This window comes from Diprion similis, chromosome 8 (assembly GCF_021155765.1).
Source record: "Diprion similis isolate iyDipSimi1 chromosome 8, iyDipSimi1.1, whole genome shotgun sequence".
Classification (NCBI taxonomy): domain Eukaryota; kingdom Metazoa; phylum Arthropoda; class Insecta; order Hymenoptera; family Diprionidae; genus Diprion; species Diprion similis.
In genome coordinates, this window is record NC_060112.1 from 17,039,841 (window position 1) to 17,055,926 (window position 16,086).

General features: G+C 35.7%; 3 protein-coding genes across 3 annotated transcripts; 1 reads left to right on the forward strand and 2 right to left on the reverse strand.

Moving 5' to 3' along the window:
- Positions 1-1,653: 1,653 nt before the first annotated feature.
- Positions 1,654-6,538, reverse strand: LOC124408572 (uncharacterized protein YJR142W). Its single transcript, XM_046885599.1, has 5 exons — positions 6,422-6,538; positions 3,865-3,962; positions 2,850-3,054; positions 2,217-2,696; positions 1,654-2,065 (listed from the first exon to the last, which is right to left on the reverse strand). The coding sequence occupies exons 1-5, from the start codon at positions 6,495-6,497 to the stop codon at positions 1,950-1,952; spliced, it is 975 nt and encodes a 324-aa protein (XP_046741555.1). The 5' UTR covers positions 6,498-6,538; the 3' UTR covers positions 1,654-1,949.
- A 771-nt stretch (positions 6,539-7,309) lies between these two features.
- Positions 7,310-10,400, reverse strand: LOC124408568 (F-box only protein 42). Its single transcript, XM_046885595.1, has 7 exons — positions 9,971-10,400; positions 9,529-9,872; positions 9,065-9,222; positions 8,754-8,884; positions 8,399-8,538; positions 7,951-8,087; positions 7,310-7,873 (listed from the first exon to the last, which is right to left on the reverse strand). The coding sequence occupies exons 1-7, from the start codon at positions 10,092-10,094 to the stop codon at positions 7,327-7,329; spliced, it is 1,581 nt and encodes a 526-aa protein (XP_046741551.1). The 5' UTR covers positions 10,095-10,400; the 3' UTR covers positions 7,310-7,326.
- Positions 10,401-11,410: 1,010 nt separating this feature from the next.
- LOC124409309 (probable rRNA-processing protein EBP2 homolog) lies at positions 11,411-13,099 on the forward strand. Its single transcript, XM_046886848.1, has 2 exons — positions 11,411-11,559; positions 12,209-13,099. Exons 1-2 carry the CDS (start codon positions 11,479-11,481, stop codon positions 13,004-13,006), a joined length of 879 nt encoding a protein of 292 aa, XP_046742804.1. The 5' UTR covers positions 11,411-11,478; the 3' UTR covers positions 13,007-13,099.
- Positions 13,100-16,086: the final 2,987 nt, after the last annotated feature.

Here is a 16,086-nt window from a genome sequence, read left to right on the forward strand (position 1 = left end):
ACATAAGTCTCAACGAAATCAGAGGGTGACACCAAACTGATGTTCCTTGTAAGTGGGTGCTGAACGAATGTTACAACCTATAGCAGAGACGTTTCAAGACAATATCAATATTATGCTATTTCGTTATTACTGGTCAAAAAGCAAGGTTATTACCCATATTATATCACATATTTCTCTCATTATTTTATGCTGTAGTAATTGTTGAATGATTCAGTATTGATCAGTTGATATAGTTTCAGAAATATTTTACAGTAAGAGTGTCTTGGCGTAACTAGATTATTCAATGACTTCCATAATCTTATAAAGTTTTCTTCGCATCTGTAGAATCAGTAATTGTTCATTCAAAATTGAAAACAAAAAACTTATTTGATATCCTATCTAATGGCCTATGATAAGTAACATAAAATTTTTTGTTCCCTTTCCCAAAAACATTTTCATTCAATAAGAATACAATTAAGTTCCTGACAATTACTTATACGAAAAAAACAGATACAATTTCAAATAGAAATTAAGTACAACTTGTTGGAATAGTCGATCCAATTGAAAATCAAAAACTTTCAACCTCTCTTGGTATCTATTCATACACATCTAAAAATGTCGAGGTATGATAAAAACTCTCATGAACAAAATATTCGTTTCCAAACAATAGAAACATTTTCTTCTAAATACGTTTTAGTTTTGGAAACAATCAACTTTTGCTACTGAACAAAAAATTCGGAATGCAGTGTTAATACTTTGATTCTTAAGACAATGTATACATATATGCATATGAATAATTCACATTAGTTAGACCCAATAGCTCATAGTCATTTCACGTAATTAATTTGGGAGAAATTTCGTCCTGTTATTTTGTTTTTCTCTTGGACCAATAAATAATGTAAACAGTTTCTATGAAGCATAACAAGTTATTATGTGAATTAAACGTTTAGATATGATTCAACTGCCTACTTCATTACATCCTATACTTATAAACATGTCAATTTTCCAATATGAAATATATGTTGCGTTGCTAGAGATAGACGCAGGATCGATATTACTTTTGCACTTCAGGATTGACGGATATTAAATATAAAATCGATTTTTACTTTGTATATATAAAGAAATCTACCTCAGAAATATTTGAAGATTTGGTATTGACTTGCTAATTGTGTTAATATTTTTGTTGAGAGAATACATAGTGCGGGAAAATATTTGTATCAGCCAATGTTTAGTGAAAGTTTCGCAGTAGTAAAATTCTTTCGACGAGTTTCAACGAATTTTTAACCATATTGCTAATATAATATCATTCAAAGATCGATCCAACGTCGAATAATCAGCAGCGTAGGTGAATGATAATGTTAAGGAGAAAGCTCAGGGGCAAATAATTCTAAATAGAGCTTACTTTGGTCATGCATTATTCATGTTAAAAGATCAATTCAGATACTCAATTGTAGCACGAAATCAAGAGATCAAAGCAAACTGTATGGACATGGTGTAATTAATCAACGATATTAACTTTTTTCAAATTCTAATCATTTTTCATTTCCTGACACTGTTTGACCATTGTAAATTTACTTCCAAACCACAAAGTTGATTTATTCAGTGAGGTAACCTGCAATTGCAAAATAAAATTTTGATTTTCGATATCTTCTTGCATCTCTTGAACACTTCTGATCCCGTCCAATTCATTTGAGTAGATGATAACAACGAATTGAACAAATTACACGTTGGTTTTGCATTATTTCATATCATAGACCAGGCATCATAAGTGTTACATAATTTGGAGGAAATACGTAAACGCTTTTGAAAATGGTACTCTATTGCTGATGACGTGAGAATTTGTGCGAAAAGCTGACGTACTCTAGACCTTGAAACAGGCATAAAGCATGATTGAAAATAATTTCATTCAACTTTCTGAAATTTCAGCCTTGGTTCAATTGAAATTAGTGTCTATTTATAGCCTAAGCCCTTTATAGAGAATTATTCGCTTCACCGTTAGCTTCTATCTTATACTTTCTTTGTGGTTGACTATATATAGTCTGCAGTGGTACATGTAGGAGCTCCACAATTTTGATGAAATTAGGCTCTGCAACATACAAACTCATTTTTAAAACTTAAGACACATGTTCCAATTACGTTTGTGATAGATACAGAGTATCTTAAAGCATATTTTATCCATAACCCATTATTCTAATTGTAATCCTGCCTAAAAATTCCTTTTTAAATTTCAATCTCACCATTTTCTGCGGTGATGTAGCCATGTCTGATCAAGAAGTCTAGCACGACCGGTACAGATGTTGTTTTAAATTCTGGTGAAAGTACTCTCTCCAAGCATTCCTTGACAGGTAGAAGTTCAAAGGTCTCTACTTCTCCGTCGCCATTACACGGTACAAAATCTGGTGGTAATTCAAGGTCGTAAACAAATTCGGTGTTAGGGAAGAGACCTCTCTCGCTTTCAAAGAAGAATGATACGCATCCAGCACTCTTCAGTTTTCCAAGATGTTTGGTGGGGATACTGGCTTCCTCTCCAGCTTCTTTAATTCCAGTTTCATGAATACCATAGCCAACGCTTAATCCACCACCCACCATGTTGTCCCAATAACCTGGCCACGTCTGTTTTGTCGGGCTCCGCTTTTGTAGCCAGATCGATAATCCTTTTTCACGGTCCATAACATATCCTGTTATATCCACACCATAATTCCGAATTCCAAATAAGCCTGTTTAATAGTGTTCAAAACAGAAATCAATTACACTCTACGCCATTAGAATAATGAATATCAATGTTGGGAATGTACTGACATAAGATGCCAGTATGATGTCCATTTGTATGGAATAAGTTTCCTTTCGTAAATACATTAGAAATGACCTACAGGTAGCTGAACGGTCCATCTTGAATAATGGCTGGGTGTTGAACTGGGCGCGTACTTCATAGCATTCTTCGCGCCAACCTCTGAGCGTGACGAATTTCCCACCGTCTCGCCATTCCTTGAGAACTTCCTCCATTTTTGCACTTCTTTCGGCATAATCCCTGAATGCTGGATTCAGTTGCACATATTCTGGCTGTACTTGAAATACCTTAAACATAAACAGGATTGTTATCAGAATTTTCGCGAAAAGAAATAAACGCTGAAAATATCTACATGCATGAACACATATTTACGTCCAAATTTCTCTTTTGATAATAAATATAGCTCTGCATCACAACGTAACTTTGAACTGGTTACTGGACTTGAATTGAAAAATTGCATATGTTGTATTAAAATCTGATGGATGTATCAGTTTAGAATATAAATTCCAAGATATTGATGAAAATGATACAAATGAAGCGCTTATTTAAACAGAAAAAATCTAATTGTATAAATACATGTCAAAAGATAATAACAAAATAACAATCGACTCTGCAGAATTAAGAAACCATGTGTGGTATTTGTATTGTCTGTTCGGTTGATTTTCATTGCATACAATAAAGTTTTAATCACTGTACGAATTGAGGTCATTATATTATCTGGTATGTGGATTTTTATCGGGGAAGAATAGAAGTGATTCATGATCCAGTTGTGCCTGTGTGAGTGTTTCTGAGTAGCAGCTTATTTTCAATTTTTCTCTTAACAATTCGATTAACAGAGATATTATGTATTTTATTCATTAATCACAATGGCAAAGACTATGACGTGAAAGATCTTTGCAAATTAATTTGCATTGATAAAATCAGAATGGATATTCCAGAGAAAAAAAATTATTTTAATAAATGAATGCATAAATGTATTATATACATATATACACACGTATTGTATATTAAATATGAGGTAACCGTACGAGCGCAGGACATTTTTCGGTGCATGAATCATCTCTCAGAAATTTATAACAGTCTTAATGTTGAATTACCTGCGGGTAGCTGAGAAGTTCTTTCATCACGTCGGGCCGAACAAGACCAACTTGTTGGCCATCGACAACGAATGCCCTGCAATCGCCTGCATGGAGCCCTGAAATGAGTAATTGCCCAACAAATTGAGATGACATTTTATTGTATTTGTTTTTCCTTCCATAATTCTCAAATTCCCTCATTTCAGAATTATATATCATCTTTCATATTACGAGCATCAAAATCGCTTGTGCGGATGTGTGATGATTAATCAACGCAATGAGAATGAAGTTGATAAGTTGGTTACTATCGGTACACAAAAATTATCAATGGGTGTGGTTTAATAGTAGCAGTTGATATGAGTAGTTTTTATTTTATCATTGTTTTTTTTTTTTTTTTTTTTTTTTTTGATGATAATATTTATGCTCTTTCTACACTTTTTTTGGTCGGAATGATTTAGTCATTTAGTCAGATATCAAAATCAACCAAGTGGAACCACATAAATTTTTACTCAAATCTCTAGACTTACGCAGAAGATTAAACGTTACATTCTACAAGCGTAAGTCTTTTGGTAAGCTGATATTATATTTTGGCATGTCGAAAATTGAGGACAATGTCGTAAATTCTGTACCCAAACTTATGCTAACTGTTTGACGATTTTATATGAATCAAAGGAACGTTGAAGACCTCGGAACCGGCTCTGGTTTTCTGGAAAAATTTGGATCATATACTATATGGTTCAGCGCAAAGTAAATGAACAATGAATAGTAAGGACAATACTGAAAGCTGTTGAACTATTTTGTGGAAGAATTTTGCGATGAATTCCCATTGTTCTGATACTTTTTCCATTTAAAAAACGATTAATAAAGACTCATGGTGTTGAAAATATTAACATTTATACATTTGTATGACAATCGAAGTTTGAATCGCATTATAGAACAATAACAATAATAAGGGCTATAACAATACTAATATTAATAATCCTATAAACGGAAAGAAATTTGCAGGTATGTATTTCAATGTAGCCACAGGTTATCTAATCTTATTTCAATGAATACAATTGTGAACATGATAGGTTTACAGCAAGTGGATGGTTTTTGACTGGGTATTAGCATTATCAGTAAAAGCTTTAAGTTAATGGTCCTTTTATTATTAATTATCGCAAAGTTTACGTTATTTACGAGATAAGTTAGTCCGATGTACATTTTTTTTCACGTTCTTGTTACAGAAGAATTATGCATTCCGTTCAAAGATTAGAGTATGTGATAACTATTTTAAAAGTCAAGTGCGTTTTTATGCTAAACGTAAATATATTACGCACAAACGTAAAACTGAGATTATTGTGGCTTTGCCAGTTCTTAAGCCGGGGATGTTGAAATTTGCTGCGGTTTGGCAGATATTAGTGGCGGTTTTTTTTCGGATTCTAAGGCAAACCAGGAGGTCTCTCCGCGCGATAAAAACATTACACAACTATTTAACTATTGCATAAATTATTTTGGTCAAATAAAATTGATCGATTCTTCCGAAAAATGGTTTAACGAATTTGTTTTTCAAAACTTTCATTTCAATTTTCAAAACTTGGCATAAAAAACGCAAATTGATACAACATTTTAAAATGTTTCAACGAGGGTGTTATGCATTAAATAATAGAAGAAGATGGAAAGGAATACAATTTGTCACACTTGTTTCTTTTGTGGTTATTGAAATGTAAGCATATCATCAAAAAAGATAATCCATTTTCGTGGTCATTTTTTTTTTTTCTTTCTTCAAACACCGAACAGGTGAGTAATGAAACGAAAAAAAAAAAAAAATAACGCGAGATCCGTGACGCGTAAGCGTAAATTTACACGTTGCGTAAAAGCTGCGATGAAAGTGTGTAACTTATGTATCGGGCATTTTTGCTTATAATTTTGCACCTGCAATTGTACGGAAATTGGAAGGGACTTGCGGTTAGACTTATCGTTAGATATGTATAACATGTAGAAAGATTAATACACTTGCATATAGATTATGATTGTTATTTCTGTACTCAGGGCCAAATGTTCATAGGTATTTGAGTGCCATGTGTGTACGTATTTACGGCTGCTTAGCGGAGATCCCACTACCGCTTTCGTAATATTTATAAATGATTGTTTTCAATTTGATTAATATGTTGCATGCATAATCGATCTGTCATTCGTTATACATTGAATCAGAGTAAGAAAGGGAATGGATACAATATTGTTATTGACATTTCGAAGGTAGCTCGGGTGTATTATGAAGGACGGATAGGATAGAAACACCAGAAGTGACGAAATAACAGCGAATACTTTCTAAAACAGTGCGTTACCCAATGAAAATGTAATAAACTTGCAAAATATGTATGTATATATATATACATATATATATACATATACACACATATATTTTTTAATTTTTTTCTATACGAGGCGACAGCGGTGCCGCACACAACATACGAAATCAATATCGCCTAGCAGACAGAACGAGAAAGGGGGGTGGATTTCTGACAAATGTTGCTGAGGAAGAGTGTCGAATGATTGAATGCGGAACATACGAATCAAAATCAATAAATAACGATACCTGACAGGTAGAAGCAGTTGAATTTCTTCGCCAATTTCAACAAACGTGACATCGGTTCTGTATCCGTTAACGCCATGATGTTTCGTCGCCCGTCAACCAACTGCAAAAAATTCACACTAGCTACCTAGTTCCTCGTATTGACCTCAGATGGAACTAGCCTACCGGGACTTGAAATACGTTTCTTCCTTGAAACCTGCGTGAAATCGTGCAAAAAAACATTTTCGGCTGCGGTTGACATTGTTATACTTATGATTTCTCAAAGGAAATATTAAACTTGAAAGATAATATTTCCTTCTTGTTCATGGCTACAAGATTTTATTTTTATACACAATTTTTCTCGAATATTATGTAACGTATTTATACCTATACACAAATTTTGAGTAAGTGAAGTTTGACTATCAAATTTCACTTACTCGTTACTTCGGTTAATATGGATTGATATTTTGAATTGACTCATATTATATATAGCAAGTGAAAGTAATCAACATGACATTTGCAAGGACGATGAGAGACAACAGGACAATGAAGAGTGTAGTTATTCGTTTAAAAAAAAATTAGATAGATCGTAGTGGTAGACTGTTTTTTATTTTACCGACAGCACAATTCCCTCTTTCTCTCCTTCAATTCTTAATGTAAACATGGAAGAAAGTTAAGTTGAATGAATAAAAATTTAAGTCTTACAGCTGATTACCAAATGTTACAACCCATACAGTTCGTGTATTCAGATTATCACCACCAAGTGTAATGTTTAAATTCCAACAGCTGAAGGAGTAGTTTCTGATATCTTATCGCAAGAAATAATCTAGTTGTATTCGTAATGCAGCCAAATGCATTTTATGAAAGGCGAGTTTTTCAAATTTTGTTTTTTTATTCACCAATGTACGTTTAAAATTCTTTTTGATGTACTATATAACGTATCGCAGCGGATTTATAAAATGGAGATCATTGTAAACTTCGGAATCGTCAGATCCGATCTGTCCCTGGTTCGACATGTGTTCTTTTCGGACACCACCAAATACTATCAACTCTCCTCTTCCGAGAACCATGGAGTATAATATTCTTTCATCTGGTCCTGCCTTGCCATTCAGTTTCAAAGGTATCCAAGAAGCGATGCATTCTTCACTAAGAACTTTCGAAATATCCAACACATATATGGCCAGTGTATTCTCGGTTTTTTTTACCGTTTTGGACTGTGTTTTTCTATTCTGAATCCTCTGTTCCATTCGGCGAAGTGACTCCAGTTGCCGCTGCCTATTCGCGTTGTGTCGAGATCGAGGCAATTCTTCGCGAAACGCAGCCATACCGAGAGTATTTTCTTCATGGGCAGGCAAGGATTTTTGAGGCTTGGAACCCAATGATGGAGAAAGTGGAATGGGCATAGATGATCTTGGAAAAGAGCCACGACGGCCATTGACATTCTCATCTCTGTCTATCTGCACTACATTTCTTTGCCTGAAATCATGCATGATTAATAGATATGTAGGTTCAACGGATTTTCTCGTCAATTCGTGTCCGGCAGTTTGTCAAACCTTTCAAATAGTGGTATCGGCTCCTGCCCTTGGGAGGATGTTGGCCTTTGGCAAGCTTTTTTACCCATGGAGATGCTCATATCATTTGGCTGGCTCATTTGTTTGTTCTTGCCCAGGACAATAACATAATCCCCAACCTGTCAATGAGAGATAATGCGTACATTCACATTTCAATAATAAACTTCATATCAATTCCAGATTTTCTACATACAAAATAGTAATTTTTCAAAGTCAAATTTGATTATGCATAATCAATAAAAATGGATGACAAAAATTCCAAGTAATAATTGATTTTTCAATACCACATAGCACTTTCTAAAAGTCACTATGTAACTCTTACATTCTGCATCAAGGATATAAATATTTTTTGGGATTAAAAAACAAAGCACCAAAACTAAAAGTTCTATTTAATCCTACGATAAACGATACTACTGTATTTTTACCCCACCTTGCAAGCTTGATGACACCAAATTCGTGTGGGAGCACATGTAGAATGCAGCATGTTCACCTTTCTCCACACCCAATTTGAACTTCCCATTGTTAGTAGCCATGCGTCATTCATAGCTACGTTAGGCCCAGTACATCCACCTAAATTCTCAAAATAATACGTAAGATGAGGTTGAAAATGGTATGAGTGATTTGGAAGATGGGGATTTCATTAATCACGGAGCAATGTGCTGTCTGCGATCCTCTGTTATGATAGCGCTCCAATCACAGATAAGTGGCACGCAAGAAACCTATTGCTACGCAGTGAACTCGTAGTTTTGTATTTGTAAGATTAGGGAGTACTTAGTGTCTTTTACCTAGTATGAGCAAGTGCGTGCTGTCCAGTTCAATTTGGGACTGACCATATCGCGGCTCTGGCTTCAAGGCAGAGGTGGTTTGTTTATGCCAGCTATAAGTATCTAGATTCAAGCACCAAACTTCATTGGAACTACCTCAAAATAATAGAAACAGTTTAATATTATCGAGATGAGTAGCGGCACACTGCAATATTAAGTAAATTCATATGGCGTATTACATTATAGAGAATTTGTATTCAGGGTGTTTCAGAGAAATTAAAAAATTATAACGAGAAAGTGATTTTTGTGCAGCAACTGATCTTTGAATGTACCTGTCTCTGTCGGAAACTCCTCCGAAAACCACCATGAGATTTCCATGAATGGATGCAGAGTGTGCAGACCTTGGCGGCGGACTTTCTAGAGCATTGATAGCACTCCATCTGTTCAGCTCAATTGAATACACATGCAGTTCATTGAACAGTTTCCATTGCTAAAAATGTAATAAATTCAAAGCAATCTATATTTTGACTGCATTACTAGTAAATTCGTAACTAATTTTTAGTTTTAAAATGCTTCATGGACTGACTCAATGTTCTCATTATTATCAGTGTTACAGGACTGCTAGATTGAAGACAGTTAAGCATCCCATGTAATATTGTCAAGCATGATAACTGCTAAATTAAGTATAGGATCGATTATATTTTGAATACACAAGTAAAAAGTGATAACGTTTTCTTGTAAACGAACAAAATTTGCAATACCATGTTTACGAATATCCTCAATATTGAAAACGTACCTGGTGAAGTGGATACGGTGATGGATGAGACCAGCCTCCAAACAAAATTAGGTTCTTTTTGTAATACAGCATCGTTGTGCATGCCTTAGGTGATGGATAGCTACCCATAGTGATGGGCCTAACCCATTTTCGTGTGTCCAGATCCAATCGCCATAGATCATTGAAAGTAGTACACGTAGCTGTACAACCACCGAATACATACATAGAATTTTCATAAGTACATGCTGAATGGGAATGACGTTTGCCGATTGTCGGAAGCCACTCTGCTTCAGGCCATGTTTTCCAAAAGAGTGAGCCCAGGCCTACTGCTTTGTGGAAATGTGCCTCAGTGTGCTCTATTACATCTGAAAAATTCTCATTATTAATGTCGGGTTAAAAAATTATCAGAAATGAAATTCATGATTCCAATGAATAGTTAGGAAATAAAAGTTAATAGACCTACTCCGAGTAGCGCGATACCATCGTTTAGATACCAGGGTACACTCTTGGAGATTTTTATAGGGAGGTATCAAACTCAATATGTATTCGAGAATCTCGTCCGGTAGGTCATCTATTTTACAGAGCATGTCTAGGGCTTGTAACACATTTGCTTATGCTACACTTACGAACGTATACTCGTTAAAAATTATACAATTTATGGATATTTGATTACACGGTCTGTACATAACCTTCCAATTTTGTAACCAACAGAATCCATTGTTCTTGTCTAGAATTTATAATAATGTTTTCACAAAATCAGTATAAGCGTGCAATTATTGACAACTTTTAACCTAGTCTTCGAGTCATTACACATATTGTCGTGTAAAATACGTTTTACGACATTTGATTTCACATTTTTTTTTGCATTTTGACAGTTCTCCCCCAGTGGCCAGTTCTAGTTGAACTTGATGACTAGAAATATGAGCACTAGGCAGAGAGGAGGCTCAAGCTCCTCGTTTTACGTGATTTACACATGTGTTACCAGTTCCCGATCGACTTGCTCCTCTACATGAAATATGTTTTTGGAACTAATCTTTGAAGTATCTAGCAACGGTAAATGCATGTCAGTAACCAACTAATACTCTGCCGTATTTATTGTCACGAAAGCAGTGGGTCATTAATAATTGACGAATTTTGGAAGCTCAAACTTACTGCAATGCACAACGTACTCTATTATACGTATACTACATTGCCTTGACGCGATTTAGCAGTCCTAACTTTACCGACCGAGCGAATTCATTCGTTTCTTCTTATAATAAATGAACAAACTATCGGCATGGGTTGCGAGGGTGCGTAGCTCTATTGTAACGGAATCGAAAAAAGTTACTCATATTACGAAAATCATCAAAAAATGTGTGGTTTTTTGACACGTGTCGCTATTCCCACGTTTCCCGCATTTCAGGAGCAAAATAGTGCATATTTGAGGGACCTTCCGCCATTCTGGTAAGAATTAAGAGTAAAATGAGCTATCGTGAGACTGTTTTCATGCAATATTGAGGCTGCTGAAAGAAAACTAATGATTACAATAATTTCGTAAATAAAAGAGGCTTTCGCGATCAGCTGGGAGCGTTCCTCGGTAAAGAATGTTCCTTGAACGGAACGCTCGGCCGTGCGCCCAGCTGATCGCGAGCCCTACGAGACCAAACAATCTCAATTATCTCGTCTGATTGTTATGTTATAATTTATTTGTTATCTATAATTTCATATCTATATGAGCGCAAACTATTTCTTATTATCCCAAGAAGACTGAAGAACATTATCTTAATTACCCATGGCGAACACAACGCTATCTGCCGACAACTCTCTACGAATTTCCGCTGCATGATACCATCTAGTGAAATTCATATGAACTATGATTTTTACTCTCGATGTGCTCGAAAGCGTGGATAATCTTAACTGTTCTGTCACCCGTGTTCGTATGACGTATCTGAAATTTCATTTGCGCCGGAAAATTTAATCGCATGTGCAACAATGGCGGAAGACCCAGACGATTTCGAAGATTCTTCAAGCGAAAGTCATGACGAAGAAAACAATGTTCGGGTGCCGACTGATGTGAGTGAAAAACTTTTCAACTTTCTGATGGTCTTTCACTATGTAATCGGCATAATGCAAATTTTCCTTATTCAAGAAGTACGAATGATACAAATCATACCAACGTGCCGATGAAGCATGGTATTCGGTGTGAAACCGGAAATACTCTCTACGATATTATTTCAAATGAACTATTTACATCTGTACAATCTGTTCCTCATTCGACTCACGAATATATTTGATCATTTTTACTGCCCGTTGACGTCTAGACGATAGTGCTGAATGGTGAAGTGCGGTATAACCATAATATAACCTCACTTAACTTAACCTAACCTGATGTACAATCGCATGACCTAATGGGTCGTTTATTCTCACGTGTCACTGAAGTTGCATTTTGTTGAATTCGAACATTTGAATTAAACTCATAACCTTTTGATTTATCGGCCGAGCTTTGCACTTTTCTAAAACTGAATCAGTGTATCAGTTCACAATTTCACTATTTTCATATTGATGAATGAAAGTTTCACCCTGGTATTTTTTACAAACATGAGACCGTCAGTATTGATCTTCAATTTATTCATTTTACCCAGTTTTTTCATTTATTCAATTTGAAATTATCTATTTGACTTAAAAAGCTTTATTTTTAATTTAAGCTTTCATTCTTTTGTAGGCCGACATTAAGCGAAAATTGAATGAGTTCAAAATAATATTGCCATGGGTGGAAAGGTTGGAGATTGTGAATGCACCTGCGCCTTTAGCACCAGAATTGGCCCTGCAAATGCAAGAGCAAGAAGTCCGCCGAGCAAAGCAGCTGCAAGGGAACAAAAAATTGCCACAATTCTCACCTTCGGAAGATCCAATCCTAAATGATTTCAAAAGAGAGATGATGTTTCACCGACAAGCTCAAGGTGCGGTCATGGAGGGTATTGCTAAATTGAAAAAACTTGGTATAGTAACGAAGAGGCCGGACGACTATTTTGCAGAGATGGCCAAATCTGATCAACACATGCAAAAAGTAAGGGAAAATCTCATGAAAAAACAAGTAGAAGCACAAAGATCGGAGAGAGTTAGACAATTAAGGCAACAACGAAAGGTTGGTAAACAAATGCAAATTGAAGCAAAATTGAAAAAGCACGCCGAGAAAAAGAAAATGCTTGATGAGGTGAAAAAGTATCGCAAAGGTGTAAGAAATGATTTGGATTTCTTGGACGACAAGAAAAAACCTGGTAATAAAAAAGGTGGAGCCCAACATATGGATAAAAAGGCGCAAGCGAAATTGAAAATGAAGAATTCAAAGTATGGTTTTGGCGGTAAAAAACGTGGTAGTAAGCAAAATTCGAAATCTAGTGCTGCCGATGTATCGGAGTGGAGAAAACCTGGTAAACCCAAAAAAGGAAAGAGTGTTGGGGGTGGAAAACAGAGGCCTGGGAAAAATCGTCGTGTTCAGATGAAGTCGAAGAAAAAATGAAACAACCAGCTTTTCAGTAACTGCTAAATAATGTATCGAGTGCAACATCATGTTGTATATTACCGATCACTTATATTTTGTATATAACATTATAATGCGTATTTTTTTTTTATGTATAAAATAAAGTAATTTTGTAAGAAACTATAGGAATTTTCTTTTCGTTTTAACATTTTTTCTAAATATATCCTTCATTCTTATGCTATATGTTACATTCCTCGATTTATTTTACAAAAAATTTCTGAACATACAGTATAATTTATTGCAGCGCTATATTGTTGTAAAGCTGAAAATGCTACTCTAGCAATTAATATTTTTAAATATTTTCTTGAATTTGTCATACGTGGCGATGTGAAAAGAATTCATGGACATTCGTAGAGCCACTGAAGACGCCATGTTTCAATTTTGTATTATAGTCTCCACATTTGCAGTACCGATTTTCCTATTTTAAAAACCAATTCTTATTGCGTAAAATTATTCGTTGGTTCAATTTCCTTCCATCTTCCGTTTGAATCAACATATTACTACCAAACATAGTTTTATACTCCAATATTTTGAATGTCATCGTGAACTATCATCGAATTCTGTAGATTTACCAAATTGCAGAGGAATTACAAATATTCAGGAATAGAAGATTGAACACATAAAAAATTCATGAAACGAACCATGTACGTAGTTAATCACGGAAATTGGAGTTTATTTGATCATTTATGTATACCGGGTCTAAACGTGGAAACATGCCGACTCGGTGCCTACAAATAGGAAATCGGGCATAAAAACTTCGCTTGTGAGATAGCAAATTGTAACTACGATGGCCTATCCATAGACGCTAAGGTTGTTTGTTTCCACGTTTATACCCGGTATATACTTTTACATTGACGAATAATAAGTCAATCGGTGTGTTGCGAACTTTTTACATGGTTTGAAACTCAAAAAAAAAAAAAATTAATTCTCATTATCACGGTGGCGTCCATATTTGATAGAAGTGCAAAATCAGGGCAAGCCCAATTTATTTATTTATTTATTCCCTTGGAAAATTTGGAGTAGTGGGTATCTAGTCGACACTCGCATTTAAAATTCCTTCCAACTCATGAACTTACGTAAACCTGGATTTGTATGATAGACGGGGATCTAAGCACTTCCCATATCTACGTGCAGATGTGGTCGTCGCATCGAGAGACGGTGAACCTGAGGACGGAGGGTACGACGTGCGCTTTCGCGTTTGCTATTACGCAGTGGTTCCGAGGAGCTTGAGGGAAGGGTCACTTCATTTCTGCCGTATGCCCTGAGGATATTGTATTTGAATCTCGCTACAGCCCGTTGGGGTTTACTCATCCCCGACGAGGTCCGGCTACCATAGCTTGCATCGACGAGCTATGTACGTCCGCATCACGATCCCCACGTCCACCTCGAACACCCTGGGAACCCGCCGGGCGATCACAGCTGCCGCATATTTTCCAGCTTTTTCGTGATCGGTCTTATTTTTGCCGAGGGGAATATAGCTCGCACGTTTCCACTTTAGACATGTAGATGTGTATAAATATGCTTGCGAATGGAATACAGAATACGTATCGAATAATAGTACGGGTCAAGTCTGGTAATGGGTGGCGCTTTATTGTTCGTCAATGGTGTGAGGTGCAGGTCTGCAATCTTCGTTCTGCGGCACCTTGGTTTTATTTCTCTGCTATTTTAGTGTCATTGGACGACTTACATTGTTAATTATGTCGAGAACGAAGAATACGTAATTTGCGTTGGAAATACTTTCGATATACACATCTTTCGGGAAATTGAAACAAATCAAAAATGAAAGAAATACAAGGTTTTTTTTTCAACAGAATCTAATGTTCTTGTTTCAAATAACTGAGAAATCATAATGTGAGCAGATAATCAAGATGTTCTGATTACCAGGAAATAATTTTATAAACGTGTCCAATAAGGGTCCCAAATCGAAAAATTGATTCCACAAGTCAAACTCCCCATTCCTCAATTATTTTCATCTTTTGTATATCCCGAGGTATGATGTCGTCGACATTTGAATAAGGCAGAGGTAATAAAATAACGTAAAATATGATGTGATATTTTTTTCAAGAATAATTGCGTAATCTTTGCATGCCCCTTTGGTCAAGCCTGCTTGAAACGCAAGGTCCCCTTTACACGTCCGGTATTTCCATAACTAAGTACACACGATTATATTTAATATGGATGCCTAAGTCGGGATGGCTAAGCGGGCTAAGCTAAATACGGCTAGAGCGTAACTTGACGTTTATAAACTGAACGTATCTAGAATTATGGATCATAAGCTGAACGTGCAGGATTAACTTGCGAGCCTCAGGAGAGCTGGCTTGTAAGTTTGTATCCGCGGATTTCGTGCGTCAATTGTTTTACAGCGAGCTTAAATTTTTAGTACGTGGATCTCTTCTGCCACATGGTAATTAAACTTCTAACGCAACATGCAGTGACACTCCGTATACTGTATTCATGTGAGATGAGTGACAAAATGACGTGGGATTTTTATGGGATGTCGTACAACATTCAGTACATTTATTACAGGATTGAAAAAATATTTTTTAGCTGCAATATGACGAGATGTTATCTTATATTTGCTTTCACATCGCTCTGAATGCATCGATTCATGTCACAGTTAAAATTTCATGGTGCAATTCTCGTTTCGGCAAGTCATAAATATGACAAATACTCTTCGTAATTGATCGACCCACCGCATTGGTTGATAGTACCTGACATATGCAGGTTATCAAATCACGCTGTAAATAGATTCTCTTTTAAAAAATCATGTCGACTAGATAACAATGAAGTTGGATGACACCGTGGTAGCCCGAGCAACGAGCTTGGGATTTTTCTGCCAGTCCTACATGTATACGTTAATACCTACGTATATTACAGCTGTTTGATCCGTTTAATCAGTTTTATTTTTAAAATTGTTGAATAGCATCATTTTTTGACGCCTCAGGATATACGAAAATATACACATGCAATCAATATCACTTTTCGTTTCGGTGTACATGAATTCTGAACAGCTGGATCTAAATTTTTCAAATCGCACATTCCCTTCATTTTTTATTATT